Consider the following 21,382-nt stretch of genomic DNA (forward strand, 5'->3'; position numbering starts at 1 on the left):
TTCAAAGATACCCAAAATGGCACATGGGGGGAAGAATTACCAGATTTGGAAAAAATGGTTTTGAAATAGCAAAACGCTACCTGTACTTAATGCTCCATAACGTGCAGAAAAAAGCAAAAGAACATAAAAACATTGGGTATTTCTAAACTCAGGACAAATAGTAGAATATATTTAGTAGGGTTTTTCATTAGCTTTTTTGGATGAGTAAAAGATTTTTGGGGTAAAAGTCAGAAAATGTGGGGTTTTTTTACATTTTTCATCATATTTTATTATTTTTTTTATGGGAAATTAGATAATATGATTAAAACAATGGTATCTGAAGAAAGCCCTTCTTGTCCTGAAAAAAACAACATATAATTTGTGTGGGTTCACTAAATGAGTGAAGAGAAAATTACATCTAAACATGAACACCGCAAAAGTATTAAAACAGCCTCGGTCCCAATGGCACAAAAGGTAAAACACAGCCTGGTCCTTAAGGGGTTAAAATAAAAGAAAAAACGTTCCCAGTTTCTAGTGTAAAAGTTCAAGCACCAGTTCTATCAATTTTGTCTTGAACCCGTTCTAAACAGGTATAGGTGGGAGAGAAGAGGCGTCATATCTGCGGATATTGGGGAGATTCTGGCAAGTTGTTCTGTTCTTATAAGCTCATAGCTTGCCCAATCATAAACAAACAGCTGCAAGCCCTTCTAAAACCTAACACACACTTCTAATGCATCTTGTTCTGTGGCCACTGGGTGGAAGTCTAACACAAGATAGTGTTTTCCCAAATGCTGTTCTTTAATAACACATCAATAGTCTTACTGTGGTATGGAGGTGGGTGGGGCGGCACAGGCGATAATAAAATGGTAATAATGGTTCAAGAGCTTATTTCAATTATTTAAAAATTTCAACACACTATTATTTATATGGATTAGTAATTGTAATACAACAAACATCCTCATGTGCATTTCCACCTTTGCCTTCCCCCAGGTCTTTTCCAATCCAGAGATATGTTGTGAAGAATACATCTCCGTGTACGTGATACACTTACCGCAAGTCAGCTCCAGGTCTCGTTTGGTGAACACAGCGGGTAAGAATAGGACCATGGAGAAGGGCGACCACTGCGGCTTCTTTTTTTTTTTTTAATAATGATCAAAACAATTCCCATAGAGTATTTTAATAAATTGTCCTTTTAACAATGTGGAAGCTCATGCCCATGTGCAATGTAATTACTGGTGGTTATTTAACAGTCTGAATAAATCTTGAACAAATCACTTACTTATTTGTACAATTCGTTACGGCTTCAGGCTGAGTTTTTAAGTATCGGTAAATGGACTCCTCTTTACTCAAATTATGCTTTCCTTGATTCATATTTGCTGAGAATGAGAGGATGCTAAAAATCTTCAGAATAAACAAACAACATAAGGTTAGACAGAGTTGCCTTCAAATGATTTATGCACAAAAACCGCTTTTTAGCAATGCAGAAGCAAAATCTCCAAATGCGACTTTTCATTGAGCCTTTGAGATCAGACAATGTTACAACCTACTTGATTTTAAAGCCTTGTCCTTTAGAGGCACAAAAAAATGCATCTGTTGTAGTTCAACAAGATCTACTGTACAACAATACAGTTTGTCTAAGGATCTGGGCAATCATCCCTCTCCCCCAGATTATTGCTGCTCTCCTGAGATTAAATTGCTAATGTTCTTATTGTGGATGCTTAGTTAAACTCTATTGGAGTGGAATAATTGGACAACACAGGACATTAGGAAAGAGATCCAATATGATGGTTCTGCCTCAGACTACAGTTTTCATGATGTAAAATAAAATTCATGTCTCCTAAACAATCACACTTAGTGTCAAACAAGAAGCACAAGTTCTTAGTAGTTAAATTTGGTTATGCAAAGGCTGTGAAATTCACAGTTCTCTCTTGTAAGTGTACCTCTAGATGATTATGTGTTTTTGCGATGTCTGCTGCTGTATTTCTGTTCTTGGTTGCTAGGCTTTTGTCAGCTCCTAATTCCAGCATCTTCAACACAGTACTCTTCCATCCACCATGAGCTGCCCATGACAGTCCCTAAGTTAGGTAAGAGAAGGCACATTACGGACCAAACACTTTGCCCCACTGGTAGAGGTCAAGGCATTGGAAGTTCAGTTTTAAAAAAATAAAGATACTTGCTGCAAAGTTTTGTTTGGGTATAGAAAAGAAAATCTTTTACTATAAAATTTCTTACGCTTATGCTCCATTCCTCTTCCCAGTGGGCGGGGCAAGAGAAGTTCGTGCAGAGAGACAGAGAGAGAATCAGCAGGGCCCCTATGGAAGTCTGCGTGTGAGACCTGCAGTGCAGGTAAGGGGGTGAAGGAGGGTGTATGAATGAGTATATGAATGAGTGTGTGTGATAGTATGGTTGTGTAAGTGGGGGGAGGAGCATGGCACAGGGGGCTCTAAGTGATGTGCAGCATCAATACACAAGGGGGGGCAGCAAGCCAGGTTTCAGCATGTACTCCTATCATGCCAAGTCAGCCAGTACATGCTGGAACCTGGGTATGTCTGGGCAGGACTGTGATGTGTGAGGGCAGGGGCAAAAAAGTCCTGGCTCCTAACTTTTTTAGCTGGCTCCTAGATTTAAAGCAAATTTGTCAAGCTCTGATCTAAGGAATTAGAATTATTATTCAGGACTGAAAAGAAGATGGCCTGAGACCTCCCTGAAATCCTGGTAGTAAAAACTGTAGCATTTGAGGAACCAAAACTTGCATAGGGAAAATACACAAAGGTGAACACCAACTGGAAAACGCGTTCCAAGTTTTGTCATAAATAATGGAAGTAGTCGACTTAGAGACTGCATAAGACCTTTAAGAAGATACAAAGTTAATTAAAGGAATGGAGAATTTTAGACTAGAAAAACCAAGCTTGTTTTCACTTGAAAAGAGACATCTAGGGGGGGATCTGATCACATTGTACAAATACATACAAGGTCAGTATAAACAGTTCTCTAGTGATCTGTTCACTAAGAGGTCTCTACAAAAGACAACATTAGTTGAGACTTGAGGAAAGGAGATTTCAGCATCAGCATAGGAAAGGGTTCTTCACAGTATGAACAATGCGAATATGGAATTATCTGCCTAAGGATGGTGTATCATCTAACTCTGGATATTTTAAAGAAAAGTCTGGATGCTTTTCTGGTTAAGCATAACATAAAGGGCTACAACTGTTAAAAGGACAGTCGTATTAGCAAATTGATCCAGGGAGTAATCTGATTGCCGCTATGGAATCAAGAAGAATTTTTTCCCTGTTGTGGCATAATTGGTAATTTCCCCAAGTAGGGTCTTCTTTTGGATTAACTTTAGAACTAGGTATGTGTGAAAGGTGGAACTTGATGGACTGAAGTCTTTTTTCAACCTATTATACTATATTATACTAGCCTGTGACTTAAGATGCTCAATTTAACAGCAATGCTATCAGCTGCCAACGACCTATTACTCTGAGGGGAACTTCCACCTGTTCTAGTATGCCCTTGAGACAGAAAGATGAGATAGGTGAACCAGGTCCACAGGGGCCAGAGCAGCAGTATTACAATAATCCTTAATTGTTTCTGCAGAATCTTTTGAGGAATCAGTGGAATCACAGGGGAAAATATAAGCAAGGTTGTAGTTCCATTCAACTGACAGGACATCCACTATCCCTGGTGCAGCTACAAAAATGAATCTGGGAAGTTTTGAATTCCCCTTCGTATCCACTATTTCTGGTGTACCAATAATTTTGTTGATTTCTGCAAAAAAGTTTGTTGTTGAGTTCCCAGGCTCTAATCTGCTTCCTAGGATAATGTGAAGGCCTGCAATGTGAACTGCTTATAAAGCCAGGAGACTTGGAGGAGTTTGTTGTAACATGGCACCATAGGCCCTGACTGAAAGGTATACCCTATTGGAGGTGTATAAACACTAGCCACCAACATCGGAGTACGGGAAAAAACGTCTCCAGAACGTGAAGCCACCTGTCCAAGGATTTTAGGATAAAACTCAGAGGCCTTAGGCATCCCAAGTGACCCCTGGAATGGCAGACACCATCATGCCCAACACCCTCATGGCTTTTCAAATAGAGCGATGGGAATAAAGAATGAGGCTCCTGATTGATTTTCTGAGAACACTTTTGTTGCTGGGAAGAAGAGCGAAGAGAACTTCATATTTATGGATTCTTCCCACATACCTAAGAATCAGATTCTTGAGATGTAATGAGAGATGACTTTTCAAGATTCAAAATCAAACCGCAAGCCTCCAAGTGATAACCTGTGACATATGGAGACTGAGTAGCCAGCTGGAAGAATCCTTTACGTCAAGGTATAGCATAGTGACCTTGGGACTGAAGTAGGACCGTCAAAACACTGACTTCTGAAATTCTTGGAGCCCAACAGAGGCTTAATGGGAGAGCCCAAAAATGAAAATGGAGATTGGAAGATCCTTTCAGATTTGTGAATCCTAAAATCCTTCCAGAAAAAGGATGTGGAAATAGGCATCCTTTCAATCCAGTGACCCCATGAAATCTCTTTGGTTTAAAAAAGATGAGCCTCGGGGCATAAGGGACTCCATTCTGAAGTGTTTTCACCAACTTGATAACCTCGAATAGATCCACAATAGGCTGAAAAGTCATATTTGGTTTTTGATCCTGAAATAAGTGCCTGTTCCTGTTTTGTTTTTTTTAAGGAACTGGTTCTATAGCCTACTTATCTAATAGATTCTGACTTCTAACACAAGGGCGGCTTGGTAAGCAGATGAACCCCTTTTCTGACACAAGAAGAACTGGAGGAGGAGGGTGGTGGAATTTATCTGTAACCTTCTGAACTAATCTGAGGAACCCACTGTAGACAGGAACCACTGGTGATAGAAAAAACCCAAAATCTTCCTCCTACCTGCAGCCAACCATCAAAACTTATTTTTATTGGCTGTTTTGCTCTTAAATCTTCTAAAACATTGTTGGAGGAAGACTGGGATGAACTCAACTGAAAATGCACAGGATTTTCTCTTATAGCCATTAGGCAAGGGCTGATAACAGGAGGAAAAAAAATAAAATGCTTTGAGTAGGAACAGGTTCCGGGAAGGATCATTACAGGCTGACCGCTTAAGATAATAAAAAAAAACCTTAATAAAATACACTAGACCTAGCCCAGAACATAATAATATAAAACAGGATATCTGTTAGCTTGAGGAGCTGTACCAAAACACAATGGCAGAGAGCACTCAATTCACTCAAACATTATTTGACTTTAAGATTTGAATTTCGTGCCAAAACTGGGCCACCAGCATCATCACGGCGCACTACGAGTCTTCAGTTCATGATTACACGTGCTCCTGAACGCCGCAAAACACCATAGCGGATGTCTTTGGCAGGGTCCACCGAAGGAACTCCGGGTGCCTGTCCAACTGGGAGGCGCCTATGCAGACCTCCGAGCCGAACAATCCAGGTAAGCAGCTGAAAGAGAAAACTGTGACCGGTCACTAACCAAGACAGGAAAATACTGGGGAGTTTCTGTTGCTGGTAGAAAGGGATGGGGATGTTAACTTTTTTTCGTGATGTTTTCAGGAAGGTTTTAGATCACCGATCAATAATCACATAATCAAGTATAAATAGCCCAAGTCAACAGGGGGGCATTAATAATTTGTATTAACAAGAATGGTTGGATAATCATATTAGGACAGATACTAGGGAGGGGGTCTTGCTTTTTATCTAGGCCAGCACCTCATACTATCATCCGTTGAGTAATTAAGTCATAGTTTTATAAACACATTATAGACTTCTTATTTTCTTTGCTGTATTTTGTGCAAACACTGAGCTAAACAAAATTTCTTTGTGAAAAATATATACATATTCTCTTATCCTAATGGTAATTTATCATAACAGGCAATCTTCACCGGGGAAGCTCACAACGGTTGCAAGGAACACAGGTAAACCCTTAACTAGTAGGAATCCCAAACCTGATAAACGATTTCAATTTATCTTGACGAGTGCTGCGGTTTCACGTACGCCGGAAGTAGTTTGAGAAACACACAGCACAAAAATGTACGATTTGTCATTTGCGATAAGCATATTATGTTAAGGTGCGCCGTCTATCTTATACAATTGTGTCACTAGCATCATTTCCCAGGCCGACCTAACAAATACTCTGAGATGCAATGCTTCTGTGTATATTTGGTCAAGGGCACTTATGAAACCAGAAGAAAGGCCACTTGTAAATTCAAGTGCTAATGCATATAAAAACAAAGGGATATGAGGTGTAAGAGAATGGGCCATGCTTTTCATATTGCTTACACAAGTAACTATATATAAACACATTTGCTATACAGTATCTGAGATTTTCCTCTTTGCCGTGAAAAAAATCCTAATTGTAAAGCAATCTCCATAAAAACCGATGGAATGTTACTAAAGCCTTCACACTGAGCGTTTACCTCAACACTCTCTCTACGATGCAAGGTTCCTTACCAATATACTTGAGGTAACAGATTAGCGTACAATAAGAAAAAGTGCGAAATCAGAAGTTACATTTGAAGATCATCAGACTGGCCTTGAACACAATTTTGATTCTAATTCTCCAAAGGAAGAGATTTGAGAGTTTGTTTTTTTTATAAACACAACAGAATGATTCAGTCTTAACCCCTTGATGACAATTGCCGGTCCGGGCACGTCACGGAAATTCATGTCGATAACGACAAATGACGTGCCAGGACCGGCACGTCATTAAACGGGTGCAGAAAGCGATCTATTTTCGCTTTCTGCACCGAAACGGCGTTGCTGTAATGCCTCGACCTCGAGGCATTCAGCAACGCCATTATCGGCACAAAGGGGCCATCTCTGGCCCCTCCCCGGGGCGTCAACATCCGCCATACTTTGTATGGCGGCGGACGCCCGTTTTAAAAGCGTTTAGGAGGCGATCAACGATCGCCTCCTAAACTTAAATGGTGTCGCTGGAATGCCTCGATCAGGAGGCATCCAGCGACACCAAACACTTACCTGGGGATGGACTGTGACCGCTCCGGAGAGCGGTCACAGCCGCAGCTGCCGGTGATCTTCGCCATCTGCAAGATGGCGGCGGTCCGGGAAAATTCAATACAGAAAAACAATAAAGTCTAAAAAGTTCGCTAGACGGTCTCCAGACCCTCTAGAGAACTCTGGCTCCACTTGCAGGTTGAATATAGGTACTGCATTCAACCATGCAAGTCAATGGAGCTCAGCTTTCTAATCACAGTGTGATTAGAAAAAAAATTAAAAATAAAATAAAATTAATAATAATTAGAAAAAAAATAGTAAAAAACCAGTAAAATGTAAAAATAATTTCCCACTGATGTCACTATCAGGGGAACCTTCAAGTTGAAAAAAAATTTAAAAAAAATAAAAAAAAAAATATATATATATAAAAAATATATTTTTGTGAGCAAGTCCTAAAATTAGCATATTAGCTTAAAACAATTCTCGCATGGAAAGAGTTAAAATACTGGCATATTAAATGCCCATGGGGTGTCTACTTTTAAAAAATGTATGATTTGATGGGGTAAATTGAATTGGCCGGGTTCAACAAGGTCCCAATTAACACGGCGGGAAGGATGGCCACACATCTAATTTCCAATTAGAAAAATGCACACGTACCAAATGTGGCCTTTTAGTTCCCCCCAAAAATGACAAACCCATGCATGTGGGGTATCACTGTACTCAGGAGATGTTGCTGAACACATATTGGGGTGTCGTGTGACAGCGGCATATACCAGGAGCTGTAAATTCATACATAAAGTAGGTGTGTGTGGGAAAAATACACACACAAAAATACTACTGCAAACTTTAAAAAAATGCTGGTGGTAAAATGTGTGCATGCAAAGAGTTAAAATACCAGCATTTAAAATACCCTGGGGTGTCTAGTTTTCAAAAATATATAGCTTTATTGGGCACACTGAAATGGCCCGGCTCAAAGATGTACCAAATAGGGCATGGGCAGTGGATCCCCAAATGCCAAAGTTCAACATTGAAAAATGTACATGCCCCAAATGTGGCCCTTTTGCCCCCAAACAGCCAGGCAAAATCATTCATGTGAGGTATCGCTGTACTCAGGAGATGTTGCTAAACACATATTGGGGTGTTTTTTGATAGTGACATATACCAGAACCTGTTTATTTATACCTAAAGTAAAATGTGTGTGAAAAAACAAATGCAAAAAAATTACTACCATAAAGTTTGACAAAGGCTGATGGTAGAATAAGTGCTTGGAAAGGGTTAAAATACCAGCATTTGGAATACCCTGGGCTGTCTAGTTTCCAAAAATATATGACTTGATGGGGTAAATTGCATTGGCCGGCTTCAAAGATACCCGAAATGGCACATGGGGGGAAGAATTACCAGATTTGGAAAAAATGGCTTTGAAATAGCAAAACGCTACCTGTACTTATTGCTCCATAACGTGCAGAAAAAAGCAAAAAAACATAAAAACATTGGGTATTTCTAAACTCAGGACAAATAGTAGAATCTATTTAGCAGGTTTTTTTATTACCTTTTATAGATGAGTAAAAGATTTTTCAACTAAAAGTTAGAAACAGTCATTTTTTTCTAAATTTTTCACCATATTTTATACTTTTTTAATAGTAAATAATATGATACAATCAAAACAATGTCATCTAAAGAAAGCCCTTCTTGTCCTGAAAAAAACAATATCTAATGTGTGTGGGTTCAGTAAACGGGAAAGAAGAAAATTACAGCTAAACACGAGCAGCGCAGAAATGTTAAAACGGCCATTGTCACAAAGGGTACAAAAAGTAAAATCAGCCTTTGTCACGAAGGGGTTAATCACCCAGATGCTAACACGCTGAATAATGAAAGTCTATTAAGGAAAGGGCCTCATTGGATGAGCAGGACTTTATTACCATTGCCATAAAGAATCAGTTAAGTGTGGTATTTGGGTGACTTTTCACAGCTCATTCGTCACATGACTGCCTACATTGGTAATCTACAAAGAAAACAAATGTACTTTTTTCCCATGGGACTGCCCCTTTAATTAAAATAAAAACAATGATTTATTTTAATAACTTGCCAAATCAAGTCATAAGAACATTAAGCATGGTGGTAATCAATGACTGAACGTTAGTAAAAGGAACGTAACAGCTGTATTGCCTTACTGTATAGCCATTCTCATCTTGAGCATTGATGTCAGCTCCACGAGCAACAAGGAGGGCAACCACCTGAGAGTGGCCTTCTCTGGCAGCAAACATTAGCGGGGTCATTCGTTTCCTTAAAGAGAAAAACAAGTGCAGAAAGTTGGATTGTATTTTAACTACTCAGCTGCTCATTCATTGGGTCGCTTCTATACACACTGGCTTAGCGTTAATGAACTGCAGTACGCACCTGAAGAGGGGGTGTCTTCGATTTACTAATAAACTTATTTTTATTCAATAAAATAATTTGTCCATCATTCATGTGTTAGTGGCCATAGCACTGTGAATAATATGATTTTGTAAAATAGGGAGTTTGGGTATTACTAATTGGTAGAGGGCTGAAGGGGATGCTAACAGCTTTTAACAAACTAAAGTCAGTTACCGGAACCATCTATAGTCTTTGCTTGTACTTTGATAAGGGTCTTCGAGATGTTTAGTTTAGAAATTTACCTCTGGGATGCTGAGACCTGTAGCTCATACCGATGCAACTAGGAGGTCTAATCAATTTCCTTTTTGTAAGTTGTCTCCCTTTCCTGACTGTAAACACCGCACCGTTATCTAGATATGTTTGGTAAAAATGTACTAATTGGGAAGAGCGACAGATCTGTTTTAATCAATTCTGGCAGACAATAGAATTGCTTTTCTCCAATGACATAACGTGAGGAAATAAATTGCAAGACACAAAAACATTAAATGTTAAGACTTCAGGAGCAACAATGTCTTTTTGCGTTAACTATTAAGCTACCGGTTGCAGACAACCAACGTGTCTATGCGAAGGTCACAGAGAACGGTGGCGGGTTTAACGTTGATCCCTGGGCATGGGCAAAGCTGCAAGCCACTGATAGATTGTGCTGTCTGATTACATCAAGCAGTTCTTCTCTGACCGGTTAATCCTGTGAAACAGCGAAGAGGCAGCAGATGCCAGGTAACCACTGAACAACCAAAATGGCTTTAATAAATCAGTAAAACAGGCGAAAACGGTAAAAGCGACAAACTCTTCCCAAAACTAATGGATCATAGGTCAGGTTCTAAATATGTGGCAGGCTTCGCCTCTACAGAACTAATGCTCCGTATTCATCATGCGGGCTTATTCACACTGCTCACTGTGCACCAAACACAGCTGGACACAATATCCATGCACAGATGTGAACTCATTCTTTACTACGCCATTTGTAAAACCAGAAAACAAAATAACCAAACAGGATTCCGGTTTATTTACTGGTATATAATAAACTCTTTGTTCAATGTCACACTGGAGGCGTTTGTCGGAAGGAAATCACAAATGAATTGCAAAGCGTATGAAAATACTGCTTTTTGAAAGAAGCGTAGGAAACTACCCATAGAAGACAGTATGATTTCACCTCTGTACAGGTGCGCCATCTGCAGCAAGAATTATTACCACTTGATGCTTTCACGTGTTAGAACGGTGTAAACACCATCAAAAATGCCTAGTTTTAGCTTTATTTTTAGAGCACATGCAGGAGGATGGCTTATTTCTATTTTTATATAGTAGCATCATACTGCGCTGCACTATGGCCACTACACTCTACTGTCCATTTAAATAGGCTATCACTTTAAAGTACTCATTAAATCAAATATTTTAGTACTTAGACATAAAGCTACCGCGTGGTCACCTTTTTGCATCTTTTATTTTAAAAATTCACGTAACCCCTTTTTTGTGGAGATACACTATGCTATAATTTATTTATCAATGACCCCCCCACCTCACACTGGCTGTTGTACAGACAAGAATTGGTGGGCGCTCATTGCTGTAGAATACACCTACCATAAAACCAACTCGGTCTTCTGACTGGTTAAGAATGATTAGAAATGTACTCCACCGAACGCAAGGCAGCAACAACAACATTAGACGTGTTGAGACCACCGCTTGTTTTTTTTTTTTATGTTATCCCTCTTGGCGCCGCCTGGTTTTGAGATAGACTAGTCTTGTATCCATTTGTATGACTGGAGGTATGAGGCCATTCAGGTTATTTATTTTCTGCATGACAGGACTTCCCTGTGAAAAGGTATTGAGAGCAGTATATTGACTGAGGGGCTGGACATTCATTTAGTCCCATGCGGCGTGGCACTCGAAGCGTTAAAACCACGTATATTCAAGTAATGTTTGCGTTAATAAAAAGTAACACGCTGAGCAAGTACTTCAAACACATCCGATTCTGCGTTACACAAAAAAACAAACGTATAATCTCTACTAGTCAAACCATTAGGACTGACAGAGTAAAGGAAATCATAGATGGATATTTCCCCCTGTGTGGAATATACAGTTCCTTTAAATATATACAATTCATCGACACTTATACCTGCATGCAACGTTTGGGTCGGCATTTCTTGACAAAAGCAATTCCACACACTTCATTATTCTTTCCTCTGGAGCATGCGCAGCACATGCCGACATCAGGACTGTAAACTTATCTGAAGTTGGAAAAAAAATAATGGATGTAAATAGTTTTTTATTTTATTTTTTTATAGCATTCATGGCCAATGTGTCCATCATTCCATAAGGACATAGGTGTGAATAAGTGTTCCTGTGTGACATTATGTTGTAGCCGCTAGCACACTCATTTTGCAGATGTGCTCCTCCTGCAGTAGTCGGAGCCAGGAGTGTATTCCATGCAGTCCTACGTGCAAAATAGCTAGAGAAAGGGGCGAATCCACACGTGGGGATCCTGCAGAATCCTCCCTATGTATTTGCAATAAAAACCCAATTAAAGCTTAAAAAGGGAGCATGCATCTAAAATATAATTATAGTGCATATTATGGCTGGAATGCTCCTTTAAAGATTTTGCAGATTGACCAAGTCAGCTTAAAGTTTTGACTTATTCCTTCTAAACCTTTGTTTCTGTTATGTCTAAATTATTATGTGATGCCTTGTTTTGCCGCTGCACAGGGCTGCAGAATATGGCAGAGCTTTACAAGTCAATAATTACTCCCTGGGGCTGCCCACCCTTTTGTACTCCTTTGTGTCCTCACAAAAAGCATCTAAACCATCCTACTAGAAACATTTTGCAATACTAAAAAGGTAAGAAAATACCTATTGCAGGTGGCTGGTGTACCCCATCAGTGATGACCTTAATCTCAATTTATTCCAGTAACTGCTGCTCATCTACTCTATCCTCCTAACCAAAATGCTTCCAGACTGGAGAATTTGTATCCACTGAACCTCGTCTCTTTATATAGTGTTCCCATTACGAGTGGAATTTCTCTCATCAGTGCCCCTCCAAAATATAATCAACAGTTATCATGACACACCTTGCAGTCTTACACCACATGGAGGCGCCGACGAGTTAAACCTTGGCATCCACTCACTCACTGGAAAGTAAACCTAAACAGAATGCAAGATACCTTACCTCTTTCAAAACTTGCATTTGCACCTTTATCGAGAAGAACACGCACCATTTCCAAATTGGCAACGCTGGCAGCGAACATTAATGGAGTCCAGCCAAACCGAAAGCAACATTCAACACTCAACCCTGTAAAGAAAAAATTAGGTCTCACGTGCAAGCAAAATCATTGTGTACGAGACAAAAAAAAAAAAACAGTAAATATGTACCCTTCAGATTTGATCTATAAAACAAAAACAAACAAAAAAAACCCAAAACAACATGTTCCATGCGTACTTGCCCTTTATAGTTGTGCGTAATAGGCACAATGAATTTTTCGGGTCTTACAGGGTACAACAATTGCACTCACTTAGATCAGTATGCCTTTGGAGAAAATTTCATTACATGGGGATTTCTTTTAATTACTTATTATCTGGTAGCAAATTGGGAGATTCTTCATAGGGCAGAAACATTTAAATACCCCATACTCCCTCTTACCTTCTCAGTAAAATAAAACCCCCCAAAAAACAAACAGAGTGGAAATAGGTACACTGCTGGATGATAAGCAAAGAAATGAAATTCTGAGGTAAGGAATTCTCCGGTTTCTCTTGCTGCCCCCCATTAGTAGTACATTGGGAGATAAACAAAAGACGTAGGGAAAGTGAGAAACAGTCTGAAGAGCTCAGCGTCCAAGCTAGAGTCCTCAGAGGACACAGCTGACAAGACGTAGTGTTTCTTAAAGGTCCAGACTCTTCCAGACTGAAGCCGTACATGTTATGCTAGGCAGAACATGTAGACTAAGCCTTCAGAGCAGCTGATACCGCTATAAGAGAAGCTTGCGTAACAATCCAACGATTGATGGCAACGTTGGAATCTTGTAGGCCTCTTCTGGCACCCGAAAAGGAAATGGACAGATAAGAGGATGTTCTCCAAGAACTAGACCTCTTTAAATAAATGGAGCTCTTCTATCCTGTTCGATGGCAGAGGGTAGATGGTGGGTAAATATATTACTTGATTTAGAGGAGAAAGAAATCACCTTCGGTCTACGGTTATGTCCAGAAATATTTGGACACAACATTTTCATTGGCTCTGTACTCCACCGCAAGAAGATTGAAATTAATCGCAATGCAATCGTTTTGCAGATTTTCAGCTTTAATTCAAGGGGTTGAACAAGAATAACGTATTAAGCGTTTAGGAATTGCAACCATTTTCATACACCGTACACTTATTTCAGGCACTCAAACATAATTATACAAATCAACACAATCATGAATAAAATGTTAATTTTTAATGACCGCTTGAAGTCTGGAACGCATGGGTATTACCAAACGCGGGGTTTGTTCTGCCTTTTGTTTTTTCTTCAGCAAGAGAAATGCATGCTTAATCTCGTTTAGATCAGGTGACTGACTCTTGCAGAATATTTCACTGAGCAGACAATATATCCCTATACACTTCAAGATTCATCCGGCTGCTTTTGTCACTGACCCAGTGGCACTGGAAGCCGTGCGTGCCCATGCCATCACATGCTTCCACTGCCTTCTTACTTTTTCCTTCCCGTCATTCTGGTATAGGTTAATCATAGTTTCATCTTTCCTAAAAATGCTGTTCCAGAACTGGGCTGGCTTTTTTAGAATTTTTTTTTTTTTGCAAAGTCTAATCTTGCCTTCCTATTCTTGAGGGTTACGAATGGTTTGCACCTTTTTGGTGAAGCCTCTGTATTTCCTTCTTATGGTAGACTGGGACAATGATATGCCTACCTCCTGGAGAGTGTTTTTCACTCGGCTGGATCTTGTGAAAGGGTTTTTCTTAACCATGGAAAAAATCCTACGATCATCCACCACTGTGTTCTTCTGTGGATGTCCAGGGTGTTTTGTGTTGCAGAGCTCAACGGTGACTTTCTCATAAATGTACAAAACTGTTGATTTGGCCACTTTTAATGTTGATGCTCTGATGGATTGTTTTTCTTTTCGTTCTTTTTTTTGCAGTCTAAGGATGGCCTGTTTCACTTGCATTGAGAGTTCCTTTGACCGCATGTTGTGGGTTCACAACAACAGCTTCCAAAAGCAAATGTCACACCTCAAATCAAATCCAGACCTTTTACCTGACTAATGGATGAAAGAAATAAAGAAATAGCCCACACATGTCCAAACAGCTTTTGAGTCAATTGTCCCAATTACTTTTGGTCCCTGGAAAAAGAGGGGGTACATATTAAAGAGGTCTAATTCCTAAACCCTTACTCCAATTTGGATGTGAATTCCCACAAATTAAAGCTGAGGCACTCCACTTTTAGCCCATATTCATTATTTAACTGTAGCCTGAATTTATTTTGGTAAACAGCCGAAATAACAAAACCTCTGTCAGTGTCCAAATGTTTCCAGACCTAGCTGTAAATTCTGGAGATAAACAAAAGGAAGCACTGGTCTTTATGAAGCCTCAGGAATCACTGGGACATGGAAAGAGCTTGAAACTCAACTCAACAAGCAGAAGTAATGACAACCAAGAATATTGTCTTTAAGGTGAGGAGACCGAGGGAGACACCTTGAAGGGGTTTAAATGGAACCAACATCAATTGAGATGAGACAGTATCCTGATCCTGGATAAAAAAATCTCAGCAACAGGGACAGTCCCTAATACTTAAGTACCATGCAGTGAAAATGCTTAAAGTTTTTCCCCAGATGAAGATTGGGAGAGAGGGTTCCATTCTATTTACAAAAAATGTATTTTAATAAAAACAGACTGCAGTTACTAGCAAATATCTTGCAGTGGAAGTTGTGACTAAAGCCAATCAGAAACATGACTGATACTATTATTAAAGGTCGAGGAACATTTCTTTCAAACTGTAGGGTAACAAGCAAAATTGAATAAAGTAATTTTTCCACTTTGTACATTTTACGTCACACTGAAAGTTAGGGCTGCAGCCAACGATTATTTTCATGATCGATTAGTTCAGGGCTCGACAAATCCCAGGCGCCAGGTCGCCATGGCGACTCAGAATTTTGTCCTGGCGCCTAGGAGTTTGTCAGCCTCTTACATCCACAAAAAAATGCCCCTGCGTCACCACGCGGGGGCGCTGCTGCTGCTGTCTGGGCAGACAGCACAGCCACTCAGAGCCTGCCCCCGAGCCTGAGATCACTCCCACGGAGTGATCCTGTAGGCTGAAACCGCGACTGCAGGAAAACCTGCAATAGCGTTTTCAGCTGCCACAGGCAGCTTCAGGAAAGGGGGTTGAGTGTTGATTGGGTCCTCACTTCTGCTTGATCGCTCCATGAGAGCCACAGGGAAGCGTTAACCCCTTCAATGCCGCGATCACGGCATTTTAGGGGTTAATTCCCGTTTTGCACGGGGCTCTGCTGCTGGTGGTCTGCATTGAAGCCTACAGCAGTCATCAGAGAGACTCCCCCCTGCAATGGCTGGTCTATAGACCAGCCATTGCGTCCCAGCTGCCAGAGGCAGCTTCGAGGACAGGGGGAGAGGGTTCTTTGGTCTCCACATAAGTGTGGAGACCAGCCCCAACACCCCCCCTGCTGCCTGATCGCTCCATGAGAGCGATAGTGCAGCGTTAACCCCTTTAATTCAACAATTGTGTATAACACATTCGTGGTATTGCAGGGGTTAACATTTGTCCCCACATATAAAAAAATGCTGTGAGTTTAGTAAAAATCCTGGTTTCTAACTTTTTTAGCTGGCGCCTAGATTCACAACAAATTTATCAAGCCCTGGATTAGTTGGCCGATTCTTTTTTCAATTAATCGATTAATCTGATAAAAAAATTAAATGTACATTTTTCATTTATTTCAAATAATTTAATAAACAAACAGGATGTTAAAAACAAACGCCAGTATAAAAGAACTTTGATAAAAATGCATTTCTTGTTTTTATTTCCCAACCTGCCCCCCCAGTTATGCACATTTGAGGCCAGGCTTGCCACACTGCCTCCGACATATGCCACATACCCCCAGATATGCCACTCTGCCCTCCCCACATATGCCTTATATACCCTATATGCCTTATACCCCCCGATATGCCACATACCCGCAGATATGCCACTCCGTCCTCCCCACATATGCCTTATATACCATATATGCCTTATACCCCCTGATATGCCACTGTGCCCTCCCCACATATGCCTTATACCCCTGAAATGCCACTCCGTCCTCCCCAGATATCCAATCACAGCACACTGACACAATACTTTTATAAATAAATACAGGATAAATTTTCACTGCCGCCAGGATTTAGATTCCCCTTAGTTTGCCCCCCCTTTGCCTCTAACTGCACCTTAAGTTAACCTAATTAAATTAACCCTAAACATCCCATCAACCATAACTGCCCCCAAATTAACCCTAAACACCCCCATCAACCATAACTGCCCCCATATTAACCCTAAACACCCCATTAACCATAACTGCCCCTAAATTAACCCTAAACACCCCAACCATAACTGCCCCCATATTAACCCTAAACACCCCGTAACCGTAACTGCCCCTAAATTAACCCCCACTTCCCCTAACTTTCAGCAGCCCAAATATTAATTTTATACTCACAGTAGCCGTGTGGATGCCAACGGACGGGGCCAATCGGCAGTGATTGCAGGGAGGGACCGGTAAGTAGTACCTGCTTCTGTGATTCACACTTAAACGGATTATAAAACGAGGGGTATTTTAGGTAAAAATCGATTCAACTAATCGATAACGAAGTTCGTTGGCAACGATTTTCATTATCGATTATCATCAATTAGTTGTTGCAGCCCTACATAGCAATATGCTACTTGTACTTGCCATATAACTTGCAAAAAAACAAAAACAAATAGAATGTATTAGCTTTTATCGATGAGTAAAATATTTTTCAAATAAAATTCAGAAAAAGTGCTTTTTCAAGTTTTAGTCATATTTAGATAAAAAAAATCTTCTTCTGGGTTCACTAAGTGGGAGAGGAGAAAATCCCAGCTAAACACGAGCACCTCCAAAGTGTCAAAACATCCTCGGTCATGAAAGGTACAACACATTTTAAAAAAACAGTCTGGTCCTTAAGGGGTTAAGTGTCTTTTATTAAGTGTAAACAGGGTTTCTTCTCCTGTCCAAGTATCCTCAACATTGTCATCTATTAATGAGCTACAAGTATTTCTGTGAAGCATGTGCAATGTCAAAAGACGCCCTAACTTTTTTTTTTTCTCAATTCATCGTTTATTAAAAGAAAAACAGACATAGCCATACATCCAAAGGACAAAGCACAGAGGAAAAGACGCCCTAACTTAACAGAAAGTCTCTTTGGAACAAACCACTTTGTGTAAGGAGAGGAGGGGGGGTTGTGGAATAAAAACTGTCATTTGTGAGAGGCAGCTGTGTATTGGCCCTGAGGATATTTTGAACCAGGGCAGAACACCCCTATGGCCTTTGCACTGTGGTACAGCCTGCCCTGGCTGTGATGTCATAGTGCTGTGACATCACAATGCTGTGATGTTCTGTAAAAGCGCAGCCAGAGACTCTGGTTGTTTCAGATTGTGAGCAGTAGTAGTACTGAGCATAATATTTACCTGTCCACTACAGGGAGTGAAATTGAGCATTCAATTGACTTTAAAAAGACAAAATAGGCAGAGATTAAAAGACCTTCATTTGTGTGCACGCAATACCCGGCACATAGGGGCGAATCTCTGCACCTGACCATCTTTGACTGACACCCGACAGGTACACATTTCAGCCATCATGGAGCGCACTTGCTTCGGCACTCCTAGCCCTCGCACAGGCAGCAAAATAACATTCACGCTGTTTGTATTTGGCTTGGCACTCTTATGCGGCGGAGCTGTACTTTCTGTCTATGGGTTCGCGTCATGCCAGTCCGACAGCTGTAACACCTACAAGGTGACGGGCCCGGTACTTGCTGGGTTAGGGCTGGCATGTTTAACGATGGCAGAGTTTACTGCCAAACGAGGTAGAAGAAGGAGGGAATTAGAAGGAGACCCGACGGATCCAGATAGAAGCTTCCTCTGCGGGAAAAGCCGGCAGTTTGCGCAATTCCTAATACTCGGGATCCTGTTGCTGGCTTGCGGGGTAATAGTTAGTATCCCAGGACTTGTGGTACCAGCCTGCAAGCCAGTACCCAACACAGACAAACCCCCTAAAGCCTGTAAAACTCGCTTAGTGCAGATAATCGCACTCGTAGTAATTGGCTTGTGTTACTGCCTGGCTATCTGTGTGAGCAAAAGCCGTCGGGATGGCGACTCTGAGGAGGACCCAGAAGCCTCCAGATATCAGCCGATTCCTCTAACTTTGGGTGACGAAGTCTTCACGTTCCCATCAGCCCAACCTCCACACTTTGCAGGAGGACATGATTGGCCAATGAGCAGGGACCCTCCTTCCTACGACAGCGTCCTTTTTGAACGGGGCGACCATGATTCCGGCGGAAGAGACGGGGAAAATGACTACAACGGTCCACGGCTGTGGGGGCCGACTGTAGAATACATTGACGAGCGTATACCTTCGGAGCCACCTCCAAGATACGAGGACATATACCCTGCTCAGCCGGATCCTGAAGAGAGTTCATCATCATATCACTCGGTTTCACAATCATCGGAGTCGAGTGACTATGAGCTCGCACCAGGACCCTAAACGTGGAAAGTCTGAACTATTGGGGGGGTTTTTTTTTCTAACATTTCGACTCAGTACAGTGTTTGAGCCGGAAGCGTCACCCAAAACATCACATCTGACAATATCCAGGTCTGCAGATAAAGGACTGAAATCAGACTGGGTTTTTTGTCCGTGCCGGCGCTGTACGTGACGCCTGTTGAAATGTTTTTTTCCCCCCCGTGAGACTTCCTCTTTAAATAACGGATAAATAAAATGACATCTTTTCATGGTTGCCCCTCAAACGGTATCTGTGTGTGTTTGTGTGTGTTGAATGTACTGTGTGTACGAGGTCACATTATTGTATGGAATCTATAACATAAATCTCTTACATGTGAAATCAATGTGTTATCTATGGCTTGGAACCACCTCCAAGATACGACATATATTCTACCCAGCGTGATCATCTTCATATTACTCAAACGACTATGAGCTTGCACCATGACCAGAAATGTGGAAAGTCAGCAGTTTTGGCTTAGCAATTTTGTGTCTTCGTTAAGATGTACCGTGTTTATATATATGCCGTTACAACCGTCTCTTGCCAAATAGGCACTATGCGCCCTGACATTGTGATTGGGCCATTCAGAACCTACTCACTCTGGATTGGCTTTGATGGCCTGCCGCCAGAGGCTGCTTCTGGTGGGAACCCCGGTGCTTCCGGGAGCGGAGTTTTGCACCGCGTGGGTATGTTACGTGTATCATTACGCTTCCCGCTTCCTCGCCACAAACACAGCCAAAATCCACCGCTATTATCACCTCCTATCTGACCCAAGCGCTCCGTCTTTGGCCGTCTGTAGATAGGAAGGGGGAAGGGAAGCATCTCTTGTGGATTTTGTGTATGCACATAAAACAAATGTCTTATTTTGGCGATCATTTTTTAAGAAAATATTTGACATTAATAGTGTTTAACCCAAAAACAGTCAAACAATAAAGGTCAAGGCAAACCATATCTAAAACTGCACCCCATTAACCATAACTGCCCCTAAATTAACCATAAACATCCCATTAACCATAACTGCCCCTAAATTAACCCCAAACACCCCATCAACCATAACTGCCCCTAAATTAACCCCAAACACCCCATCAACCATAACTGCCCCTAAATTAACCCTAAACCCCATCAACTAAAACTGCCCCTAAATTAACCCCATCCACAAAAACTGACCCTAAATTAACCCCAAACATCCCATTAACCATAACTGCCCCTAAATTAACCCTAAACACCCCATTAACCATAATTGCCCCTGTATTAACCCTAAACACCCCATTAACCATAACTGCCCCAAAATTAACCCCAAACATCCTATTAACCATAACTGCCCCTAAAAACCCCATCAACTATAACTGCCCCTAAATTAACCCTAAACACTCCATCAACTATATCTGCCCCTAAATTAACCCTACACCCCATTAACCATAACTTCCCCTAAATTAACCCCCACTTCTCCTAACTTTTAGCAGCCTAAATATTAATTTTATACTCAGTAGCCATGTGGATGCCAATGGGCGGGGCCAATCGCCAGTGACTGCAGGGACGGAATGGGAGAAAGGAAGGGGCGGGGCCAATCGGCAGTGACTCCAGGGAGGGACTGGTAAGTAGTAACTGCTGCTGTCACACTGAAACGGATTATAAAACGAGGGGCATTTTAGGGAGCATTTGATCTGGAAAAACCCTCATTTTATAATCGATAAAAAATCTCTAAAATGTACATAAAGACAGAGATAAACTGTATTTAATAAAAATGCATCACCTGAATCTAACAGTTCTTCTACTAATTTCACATTTCCAGCCGTCAGAGCTTTCTTTAACGTCTCTTCTCTGCTTTCGACAAGCTCATCGCCATTTTTCTAAAAATAAGCAAAGTGGTAACTTACATATAGCTTTTGATCTTTTTTTGTTTTGAGGCACAAAATCTTACAAGAAACTACTTTTTCATCTTAATTTCCACATTGAAATTTTTGTTCATTTATTCTCAATATAAAATACAGTTTCCTACATATTCAAGAGGCATTTTCTATGGCTAAAATGTTGAATCAAACCTTGCTTTTTCTTTTTGTTAATATATAAAATATTTATGCTTCTTTACACACACACACACACACACACACACATTATATATATATTGCTTCAGACCTGATGAAGCGAGGATAACTCTCGAAAGCTTGTATTTCAAATATTATGTTAGGTAGGATTGCATGCTCTGCAATACATATACACACACAGACCATTGTAATAAATGTATTAAGCGTATGATACTTAT

At 40.8% G+C, this 21,382-nt stretch overlaps 1 protein-coding gene across 1 annotated transcript in view; it reads right to left on the minus strand.

Annotated features, from left to right (window-relative positions):
- LOC149302803 (ankyrin repeat, SAM and basic leucine zipper domain-containing protein 1-like) overlaps positions 1 to 21,382 on the minus strand; it is a 43,744-nt gene that overhangs the window by 19,010 nt on the left and 3,352 nt on the right. The window contains exons 2-7 of the mRNA XM_089481990.1: positions 20,873 to 20,954; positions 12,529 to 12,651; positions 11,482 to 11,593; positions 9,125 to 9,236; positions 1,920 to 2,054; positions 1,279 to 1,380 (exon numbers count right to left, since the gene is read on the minus strand). Coding sequence (XP_089338116.1) covers positions 1,279 to 1,380; positions 1,920 to 2,054; positions 9,125 to 9,236; positions 11,482 to 11,593; positions 12,529 to 12,651; positions 20,873 to 20,954 — 666 coding nt within the window. The remainder of the gene's footprint in view (positions 1 to 1,278; positions 1,381 to 1,919; positions 2,055 to 9,124; positions 9,237 to 11,481; positions 11,594 to 12,528; positions 12,652 to 20,872; positions 20,955 to 21,382) is intronic.

Source organism: Sceloporus occidentalis, unplaced genomic scaffold, assembly GCF_023333645.1.
Source record: "Sceloporus occidentalis isolate IW3139 unplaced genomic scaffold, rSceOcc1.0.p SCAF_17, whole genome shotgun sequence".
NCBI classification, from domain to species: domain Eukaryota; kingdom Metazoa; phylum Chordata; class Lepidosauria; order Squamata; family Phrynosomatidae; genus Sceloporus; species Sceloporus occidentalis.